The sequence below is a fragment of the Cervus canadensis genome, chromosome 7, assembly GCF_019320065.1.
Source record: "Cervus canadensis isolate Bull #8, Minnesota chromosome 7, ASM1932006v1, whole genome shotgun sequence".
Classification (NCBI taxonomy): Eukaryota; Metazoa; Chordata; class Mammalia; order Artiodactyla; family Cervidae; genus Cervus; species Cervus canadensis.
Genome location: NC_057392.1, coordinates 25,588,509 through 25,599,252, shown reverse-complemented (window position 1 = coordinate 25,599,252; position 10,744 = coordinate 25,588,509). Strand labels below are relative to the sequence as shown.

The following is a 10,744-nucleotide window of genomic DNA, read 5'->3' as shown; positions in this document are numbered from 1 at the left end:
TTCATCCACTCCCCAGACATTTATTAAGCCTTGAGGGCCGCAGCAGACATTCACCAGTTTTGGACGACTTTGTCACAGACTAGCTGACCATGGGGCTCGGTGGCATCTGGCGGCAGGAGGGCCAGGTAGACGGGAGTCTCAGCCCCCTCCTCCACCGTCCTGGAGGCATGAGCGCCCCCCAAGTCCGTCTTCACCCACCCGGGGCAGCATGCGTTCAGCAGAATCCTGTCGGCTTTCCTCTTCTCTTCCAGGCGCCGTGCCAGAATTCTCGATAAGACCGTGACCCCCAGTTTGGACACCCCATAAGCTGAGTTGGGCCAGCCCTCCCTCTCATGCACCTCGTTTTTTGTATCCTCCACAAACTTCTTCATGAGGTCCACCAGGTCTTCCTCCGTGAGCGTCTCACACCGGAACTTCTCCTGTAGATCTTCGCTGCAGTTTTCAAGGGCTTGGGAGCCCTGTGAACTACTGACATTCACCACTCTGCCTGAAATGGTAACGAAAATACAGAAGTATGTCACAAGTACACCATCATCAGCTGACGGCTGACGGCTGACTGCTGACAAACATGAGATTCAGTCATGGGGAAGGCTTAATTTCTGATTTAAGAAATGATTCTAGTAGTCATTACAAAAGGCTCCAAAAGGCATTTGAAAAAGATGCAAGAAGGCACCTGTGGATTTTAATTTTTTGTGCTGTGTCCTCCCAAAAAGAATGTAATGAGAACATAATTCCATTAAAAACATGTGCTAAAGAGCAGTGATTTTCCATTAGGTGAATAAGAGGCAGGTCTGCAGTAGGACCACCAGATAGTTCTGTAAAACACAGCCCCCTACACACACACACACACACACACACACATTCCAGGTGTTTGTGAACTTGCTTTCCTGTAGACAGCGCCCTCACCTTTAGATTATTTCCTAGGGCCAATGGGCCACCTCTGCATACCTGAGTGCCAAAGTCAGAGTCAAGCTATCCCTTGCCAATGACCCTTGTCTGTCCTTAATGATGGATACTCTCACATGCGGAAGGGGTTGCATCTCCAACCCGGACTTGATTTTCATCACTTATTTTTTAGCCCATAGTTAACAAATAATTAAATATAATTAGTTTAATGACTTAATCTTCATTTTAGCAACGATTCACAGCTACTAAAGAGACAGTTCTGTCCATAAAATAAACTAGGCCAAAAACTAGAAAGCAATCTGAAGCATTGGTGGAAATCCCCAAACCAATAAATGTGTGACTTTACACATTTTGTCCAATATCAAGAAACACCAGATTTGGGGAGTTCTTTTCTCCCATGTTATCCTGAATCCACGTTCACTGCATCCAACAGAATAACTGGATTTTATTTCACTTTGTAAGTGGTATTCACCAGAGGTACACATTTGTGGGGTGGGATGTGAACTTGCTGGGGTATCCTTGCGGGCCCAGCCCCATATGGAGATGCCCTCACTCTGTCCTTGTACCTGAGCATCCCATGTAGTCCCAAGCACCTAAGACTCTTCAGTATTTTCTTTTCTTTTCCTTCCTTCCTTCCTTTTCTCCCTCTCAGAATACCTATTTCTTTCCTAACTTTTAACTTCCAAAAACTTTGCAGCCTACACAGAAGTTGCAACAACAGTTTAGTAAACATCCATATAACCTGCAGCTGAGCTCACCAACTGTTAACATTTTGCCACATTCGCTTTTCCTCTTTCTCTTAATTGTAGACAGGTAGCATAAGGCTTCACCTTAAACACTTTAGTATACATAACGGTGCTCCCTTCCATAACCACAAAGGTGATCACACTCAAGATATTTATCAGGGTACAACACTATTATCTAATGTATAGTCCATATTCTAGTCTCCCGGATTATCTCAATAATCTTCCTTTACAAGTTATTTTTTTTTCATCCAGGGTCCAATGTGGAATCATGGATTGCGTTTAATTGTCCTTTTTAGTCTGTTTTAGTCTAGAGCAGTTGACAGTGAGCTTGAAGCCTCTAAGCCATTGGTTTATAGTATTTCCCCCAGTTTGGATTGGCAAGATTCTTTTTTATTTTAATGATTATATTTGTCTCAATATTTTGATCAGGAATTCTGCTTTGCTGAAGTTACGTTCTTCCTTAGTTGTTAAGCAGCTTTGCTCTCAAATGCTTGGCTGCTACAAGGAATTAAATTCAAACAGGAAAGCAGGGAAGAAAAAAAAATTACAGGAGCTACTCTATGCCTTTGGTGGAAATAACCTTCTAAGAGGAAGGCGTCTTCTTTGATCTCAAGGCACACCTCTGGGGGAGGGGCCGGGGGTGACAGTGGCAGCGGCTAGGTTGGTCCAATCAGCCCTGAGAAGGACTGAGACACACCCCCATCACCACCGCCCTTTGAGGGTCAGGCGGCCCCACCTATCTGCAAACAACCGCTAGAGCATCCCGGAAAGAGTGGGCAAATAGCTCCCCCTAGTGGCTCAACATATTAAAAAGCAGAGACACTGCCAAAAAAGGTCCATCTAGTCAGCTATGGTTTTTCCAGGAGTCATGTATGGATGTGAGAGTTGGACTATAAAGAAAGCTGAGCGCGGAAGAATTGATGCTTTTGAACTGTGGTGTTGGAGAAGACTCTTGAGAATCCCATGGACTGCAAGGAGATCCAACCAGTCCATCCTAAGGGAGATCAGTCCCGAGTGTTCATTGGAAGGACTGATGTTGAAGCTGAAACTCCAATAATTTGGCCACCTGATGCAAAGAGCTGACTCATTTGAAAAGACCCTGATGCTGGGAAAGATTGAAGGTGGGAGGAGAAGGGAACGACAGAGGACAAGATGGTTGTATGCCATCACCGACTCAATGGATATGAGTTTGAGTCAACTCTGGGAGTTGGTGATGGACAGGGAGGCCTGGTGTGCTGCAGTCCACAGGGTCACAAAGAGTCGGACATGACTGAGTTGGAACTGAACTGAAGTGGCTCAACAGTTGCTTAACCTATTTACTCAATCTTGAACCAACAAACGAGCTGTATAAATTTCTTTAAAGTGACATTATAAAAGCTAAAAAAAAGAGTGGCTTTTAAATCAATTTTGAATGGGGAGAAAGTGATTCCCTATAATCCAAGGGGCTGTGATGTTCAGCGTTTTGTACTCTAGGTAAACATGAGGTTTGTTGAAAAGTCACAGTTATTCTCAATGTGTTGCAAACCGAAGATTCCTGCTTTGGTAAATACTGTTACAGAAAACTGGTTAAAGACAGTGATTCACCAGCTTTGGGTTGATCCCTGGGCCCCACCCTTCCTAAAGCTTTCTTTTATCTTTCAAAATGGCTTGTTCACAGTCGTTTGACATACTGTGATCCTTCCCTCATAGAACTAATTATCCTGATTTGATTGAAGTTAGGAAACGGGGATACTGTTTCCAGTTCTATTACTACCTGACTGTGTTCACTTTTCTGGGTCTCAATTTCCTTTTCTATAAACTGAAGGTGTAGGAATATAAATTTTCCTTAATAACTTGCAGCTTTCAAATTCTATGATTCCAAAGTCCATAGGGAGAAGACTTCCTGATACTTGGTAAAAGACACAGCTACAGTGAAGTGCTACACAGCTATAAAAAATGATTAAGAAAACTTTCTGTCCTGATCTGGAATGAGTCTCAGATACAGTAAGTGAAGAAAGCCAGGTGGCAAACATAATGTCTTTTTTTTTTTTTATAAAGGGGGAGCAAAAATTTATATACATTTATTTTTGCTTAGAAAATAAATAAATGCTTGCATTTATTTAATTTTATTTTTGACCATGCCCCACGGCTGTGGGATCTTAGTTCCCCACCAGAGATTGAAACCTGGCCCTTGGCAGTGAGAGCGGTCCTAGCTACTGGGCCACCAGGGAATTCCCTAGATTTGCCTTTAAAAACTTCATCCCCAGGCTTTCCTTGCTGGCTCAGTAGCATAGAATCTGCCTGCCAGTGCAGGAGACACTGCTTCGATCCCTGGTCCAGGCAGATCTCACATGCCTTGGAACAACTAAGCTCATTGCCACAACTACTGAGCCTGTGCCCCAGAGCCCAGGAACAACAACGACTGAAGCTCTCGCCCTAGAGTCTGTGTTCTACAACAAGAGACGCCACTGCAAGGAGAAGGCTGCCCAGCACAATGAAGAATAGCCTCTGCTTACTGTGACTACAGAAAAGCCCGAGCAACAGCCAGCACAGCCAAAAATCAATCTACTCAGTCAATAAAATTATAAAAACTCCATCCCCCTGGCCCTGGACACTCACCAACTCCATGCCTTTGGCCCCAAAGCTTCCTTGAACCGGTACCTCTAACTCTTACCTGTGAGCTTTCTATGATCCCATCCCACTAAAGAAATCAGGAAAGAGAATTACCTGTGGAAACTGGGGATGGGCAGGCAGGTGGATCTCTCACCATGCATCTTTTTAGATTTAAATATCTTTGCACCGGAGATCATCTTTATTCAAAACATTCAATTAAGAAAAGCACATTTCCAAGAAAAAAACTACAGAGCTCTTCTTTTCCTAAGAATCATGATTGATTTCTTGGAAAGAAAGTCCTCAGAGAAGCCAGCCTTCTGTCCCCATCTCGCAGCACAGTTGTGATTTACAGTTAGTATTCTTTGTCTGTGAGTCTCCCCAACTGGACTCTGTGCTCCATGAACAGGACTGTCTGTGCCCACAACGCTCACCACTGTAACCCAGGCACCAGAGTAATGCCTGGGTTATGGTAGGTGCTCAATACATGCTTGTGGAAACAGTAATAAATGTTATTTAGTGAATATGTGAAGGTGTTGGTAAGATACTTCCTAATAAAGAAAAGTTTCCTCTGGATATTCTGAATCAGCTTGGCAAAGGTTGGTATGAGAAGAAAAGAATACAGACAAATTCATAATCATGCAAGAACAGACCCTTTCCCCAGGCCCCAGGTGAGCTGGGTGAGGACTGGTCACCTTGGGGAGTTGAGAAGGACTCGCTGAAGTTGTTCAAAGGCAAGATGCCTTATGGGACTTGCAACACCTCCTTCTAAGGTTGAGTTAATGACTCGGGATCCAAGATTGTTGTGTATCATGCGTATCTTTTATTGTTGTTGTTTTGCAGGAGGTGGGAGTTGAGCCTTTAATAAATGGTGATGGGACAACTGGGTAGCCATTTGCAAAATGGTTCATTTAGATCCCCCCTCCTTCCTTCAGTTCAGTTCAGTTCAGTCACTCAGTCGTGCCCGACTCTTTTCGACCCCATGGACTGCAGGACACCAGGCTTCCCTGTCCATCACCAACTCCCAGAGCCTACTCAAATTCAAGTCCATCACATCAGTGATGCCATCCACCCATCTCATCCTCTGTGGTCCCCTTCTCCTCAATGAATCGAGTATCTAAACATGCACATATCTATACACAGCTAAGGGAATTCATGCCTACCAACACACAAGTTAGGGAGAAAAAGTGAAATGATTCTTTCATAAATTTGGTGCGGGATGAGATGGTTGGATGGCATCACCGATTCAATGAACATGAACTTGGGCAAAACTCCGGGAAATGGCGAGGGACATGGAAGCCTAGCCGTCTGCAGCCCATGGAGTCTCGAAGAGTCAGACACAACTTGGCGACCGAACAGCAAAGTACCTGTCTTTCAACAAAGCTGGAATGTTCCAACGAGAAGCCAGATGCCATGAGAAAATAACGCAGTTTTCTATTTTTTCCCCTGTGGAGAAATAGCCCCACCTGGGAGACTCTCGCGGCGGGGGTGGGGGGGAACAGGTCCCTGTGGCTCACTCCTTGCTGAGGGAGGCCAACATGACAATCGGCAAAGCTGGACTCACCGTGAGGTTTTACTATCGGCAGTAATTCGTTGCAGACATTTCTCGTGGCAAAGAAGTTTGTCTTCAGTGTCACCTCAGCTTGAATGTCAAAGGGTGTGGGATCATCAGCTTTTCAAAAAGAGAAGGAAACAAAGTCACACATTTCCCCCTGAAATTCTCAAGACAAAGTGGATCTTATCTCTGATTAAAAGCAGAGCAAGGTAACTTTCAAACAATTTCAAGGGCTCCTCTGATGGCTCCGTGGTAAAGAATCTGCCTGCCAATGCAGGGGACATGTGTTCGATCCCTGATCCGGGAAGATCCCACGTGCTGCAGAGCAGCTGAGCCCGTGGGCCACAACCATTGAGCCTGTGCTCTAGAGCCCTGGAGCCGCAACTACGGAGCCCCCGCGCCACAACTACTGAAGCCCGAGCGCCCTAGAGCTCAGGTTGTGCGACAAGAGAAGCCACTGCAATGAGAAGCCTGCGCACCGCAACGAGAGAGTCGTCCCGCCTGCCGCAACCAGAGAAAAGCTCGGACAGCAACGGAGACCCAGCACAGCCAAAAAATTTTAAATAAATTAAAGCCAGGAGGCTGGTGGTTCTCAGACGTCCAGCCTCTATCTGCAGCATCCGCAGGGCCTGTTAGAACACAGCTTTCTGGGACCTGCCCCGAGAGTTTGGGATTAAGGAGTTCCGGGGTGGGGCTTCATAATTTGCATTTCTAATTCAGGTCCCAGGGGACGCTCCAGCTACTGGTTTGCGAGCCACACTTGGAGCAGCAATGGTCAAACCCATCTTGAAAGGGCCTAAGAGGAGGCACCTGGGGATTCTGCTAAAATGCAGATTACAGTTCAGCAGGTGTGGGGCTGAGGCTGGCAATTCTGCGATTCTCGCAGTGCCCAGGGTCGCAGGCACTGCCGGTAGACGGTCCACACGCCGAGGGGCGAGGGTTGCCAGATGGGGTCGGTGTGCCCCCCGTGTGTGCTCCACCCATCCCTCAGCTGTGGGCTCCAAGCGGGTGTCCGCCAACTCCCCGCCTGAGCGCGCAGAAAGCCCGGCAGACTGAGTTGCTCGAACGGGTGCCCCGGGCTGCCCAATGCCCAAGGCCAAGGGAGATGACGACTTAGGCTTCACAATGCTTCGTTTTCCTCCGCTCGGCCTCTTAGATTTCTGTTTCCCACTAGGTTGTAAGTGAGGCCGGCCTTTTATTATTTCTACCCGCAGCAAAAGACAGATCAATAACTTTCTTATTCCAGTCATGGAGCAAGTAATCTCCATCTCCCTGCCCCTCTCCAAAGGAAGATGCTACTTAAAACCACCCTTAAAAAACAAAAAACAAAAACAGAACAAACCCTCTCTGTTTGATAACAAGCGGAGCTTCCCTAGGGGTGGGAACCACATTCGCTTCCTTTTTGCCAGAGCCTATCAAAGCCCTGCGTTAAAGAGACCCAAGTCCACTAGCGTGCATATGCGCGCTAATCCGTGTCTTTGAGACTCACTTCCTGTCCCGAGCAGATGCCTCCTGGTGTCTATGAATGCGCCCTTTGAGGGAAAGTGAAAGCCCAAAGAGAGCTTGGAGACCCTTCGCAGAGCAAATGTTTCTGGCATTAGAAAGCTGATGAGCTTAGCAGGGCGTGGTCCCCTCCCCAGAGACCGACTCTCTTACAAAACTCAGCAGCTGACGGTTCTGGGAGGGTCCCGGGTGGCGCACTGTGGCGCACATGCCCGCACAGGCCGGCGGGCAGGCGGGGCACGCTGTGCCCGGCACCGCGGCTGCTCTCGAGCGAAACGAACCGCTCCCGCGACTCCGTGGGAAGCGAGAACCGGCCGTGGGAGGCGAGAGCTGAGCGCATCCCGAGGGGCGGGCGCTGCCTTTCCGATCACTCCAGTGGACGGGTGGGGGCGGGGGGCGCGTGCAATTCGTCGCCGGGCGCCCTCGGAGAGCCGGAGACTTCCCACCCACCCCTTCACCTACTCTTGAAGGCGATGCCCGCGTTGTTGACCAGCACGTTGAGCCCCCCGTACTCCTTGCGCAGGAAGTCGCGTAGGGCGCGGATGCTCGGCAGGTCGTCGATGTCCAGCTGGTGGAAACGGGGGCTCAGGCCCTCCGCCTGCAGCTGCTGCACGGCCGCCCGACCCCGCGCCTCGTCCCGCGCCGTGAGCACCACGTCGCCCGGGAACTCCCGGCACAGGTCGCGCGCGATGGCGAAGCCGATGCCCTTGTTGGCCCCGGTGACCAGCGCCACGCGGGTGTAGGACGACATGGCCGGTGTGCAGGGCGAGCGGGGCCCTTGGGTGGAGAGCGATCCGGGCGGTGGGCCACCGGCGGCGCGCGCTGCGGAGGCCGGTCCACAGTCTGAGAAGCCAGCAAGAACTGGGTTCTAGGCTCCAGCGCTGTGACTTGTAGAGAAAGAGGCTCCGGTTCTGGATCCCTCCCCTCCTTAGGAGGGGCGGTCTGTTCCTGAATGTTTTGTAACGCCCCTTTCCCGGGTCCGCCCCCTCCCCGCGAAGCGCTCTCTGTTGATGCCGCCTCTGAGCCACGACTGAGCCGAGCGGTGGTCTGTGGGGGTGGAGAGGGGCTTCCCCTAAAGCAGAAACCAGACGGTGGTGAGTCGAAAGGGTCTGAAGATATACTGCAGTTTGAATGAAGAACTTGTGCAAGAGAAACCCCAAAGAAGAACAAGTGCTGACAATTTTCTTAGAGGGCAGGCGCCGGTCATCCACTGCAAAATGAGGATACTTGCTTTTTTCTTGAATACAGTTTAATGATTTCGACACGGTACCTGCTTCTTAGGACCTCGATCCCATTCCTTGCTTCAGAGAAACTCAAAAGAGGGAATGAGAGAAAAAAAGATCCCAAGAACAGATTTCCAGGTGTGGGCCGGGTACCCAGCTCTGTGGGATCCCAGTGCGTCCCCACGTGGGCGAGAGTGTTTATGAAACTCCCATTGTGTGCCAAGCGTCTTGCCGGAATGTTTTTATTCATTTTGCATAACTCCTATGGGTGCTAAGTGTCTCCCCTGGAGAAGGAAATGGCAACCCATTCCAATATTCTTGCTGGGAAATCCGTGGACAAAGGAGCCCGGGACTGTAGTCCCGTGGAATCTCAAAGAGTCGGACAAGGTTTAGCAACTAAACAACAAGTAGGATATACATTTGTGTGTGTGTGTGTGTGTGTGTGTGTGTGTGTGTGTGTATAAATAAAATTTCTCCCAGTGAAATCTCTGTGCCCACAAATTTTAACTGAAAATGAATCTCCAAAGGTGTGTCACAGTGTGGACAAGCAATTAGAACTCTTCAACCCACTGTTTTTAGTGTGATCGGAGTGCATTTGATTGGTGACTTTCAGATTTATGGAAAGCAGTGATTTCATGACTGAGCTTTTCCCAAGCACAGCTTGGCTGAGCTACCCAAGCCTGTCACCTTGACAGCACTTTCTTCATCAAATCAACAAGTGAGGTCAGGAAGGTGGGCACCTGCTGTGGCTCAGCAATTATTTTCTTTTTTTCCCCGAAAGATTATTTGCATCTCTCTTTTCAAAATGTAGGGCTACTCAGGTTTTCTACTTCTTGAGAGCTTAATTCATGTTTTCCAAAACATTTGTATATTTTATCTAGGTTATTGATTCTGTCATGGTCATTCTTAATAATATGCCTTTATTAATCCTTGTAATATCCATAGCAATGCCACTTCTCTCACTCCTGATATTGCGATTTCTGTCTTGCATATTTTTTTTTCCTGGTCTGTCTGGTTAGAACTATTAATTTACTTAAGGAAGAAGCTTTTGATTTCATTGATATCTTTCTCTATTTTTTCTGGTTGTATTTCTTTTCTAATGTTTATTTCTTCTCTTCTCACTTGGGGTTTTATTGGCTCATCTTCCTCATTGGTTTGTGTTGCGCTTCTTTTTGTTTGTTTTGGTTTTTGTGTTTTGACTATGGAAGCTGAGATCATGGATTTGAACTCTTTCTTCTTTTCTAATGTAGACACTAAGGGTTATTAATTTCCCTCTTAATACTATGTTAGTGCCATCCCATAAAGACTGATATGTTGTGCTTTCACTTTCCACCAGTTTTAAAACAATTCTACAATTCCCTGGTGGTTCAGTGGTTAGGACTCTGTGCTTTTACTACCAAGGGCCCAGGTTCAATCCCTCATTGGGGAACTAAGATTCTGTAAGCTGTGCAGTGCAGCCAAAAATATAAAAATAAAAAAGATAACTTCTAATTTACTTTATGATATATTCTTTGACCAAGGGTGTTTAGAAGTATATTTTTTAAGCTTCCAACTATTTGGGGATTTTCCAGATACCTTGCCATTATTGATTTCTTAATTCTGTTGTAGATGGAGAACATGTTTTGTATGACTTGAATTCTTTTAAAGGAGTTTTTTAAAGCTAGGAGAGAGAGAGAGGAAAGCATTTTTATGCAATAGGAATTATCTCAAAAAGAGGTAAAAATAGGTGACTGAGACAAAGTGAATAATTCAAGAACAAAATGTGTGGGAAGGTAAGTGCGGATGGGTCCTAGGACTCAGATAGGGGCTTGACCTTGGACTCAGGATACCTCCTGTGACCGGGAAGGCTGTGTGTGCGGGTCTAGTTGTAGGATGTTGGGTGGCTCTCCTGGGGGAGAGCCTATTTTCCCTTTGAAGGATGAACGATTTGAGGTCGTTAACAAGAAGAATTCTTTGGGGAGACTTGAGGAAAGTGTAGCCATCTTGCAGAACAGGAAAGTACATTTATTAGGGAATTAGGCAGCATTGACGAGCAGAGTTGGGGGCCCATTTGAGATCTGCGGTCATAAATGTCAAGACAGCCCAACCAGCCTCTTTCAGTTTCATCCCGGCATCATCCACCCACTAGTGCAGCTGCAAAGTTGGAGAGCTGGTGTTTTTCAGGCTCACATAACACAGGGAGAGATGTTTGCAAGGCAAGGATCGTAGTGTAGGGCTATGGC

The 10,744-nt window shown here is 47.3% G+C and overlaps 1 protein-coding gene across 1 annotated transcript; it reads right to left on the bottom strand.

Moving 5' to 3' along the window:
• Positions 1–8,222, bottom strand: CBR3 (carbonyl reductase 3). Its single transcript, XM_043474686.1, has 3 exons — positions 7,762–8,222; positions 5,806–5,913; positions 1–487 (listed from the first exon to the last, which is right to left on the bottom strand). Exons 1-3 carry the CDS (start codon positions 8,048–8,050, stop codon positions 51–53), a joined length of 834 nt encoding a protein of 277 aa, XP_043330621.1. The 5' UTR covers positions 8,051–8,222; the 3' UTR covers positions 1–50.
• Positions 8,223–10,744: the final 2,522 nt, after the last annotated feature.

What these genes read in the sequence shown, in the direction of transcription:
- CBR3 (XM_043474686.1), bottom strand. Translation starts at nt 8,050, where the DNA reads ATGTCGTCCTACACCCGCGTGGCGCTGGTCACCGGGGCCAACAAGGGC. An exon ending in CGCGGGCATCGCCTTCAAGA is followed by an intron (nt 5,914 to 7,761) that starts GTAGGTGAAGGG and finishes CTTTTTGAAAAG; the next exon opens with CTGATGATCCCACACCCTTT. An exon ending in GCCGATAGTAAAACCTCACG is followed by an intron (nt 488 to 5,805) that starts GTGAGTCCAGCT and finishes TTACCATTTCAG; the next exon opens with GCAGAGTGGTGAATGTCAGT.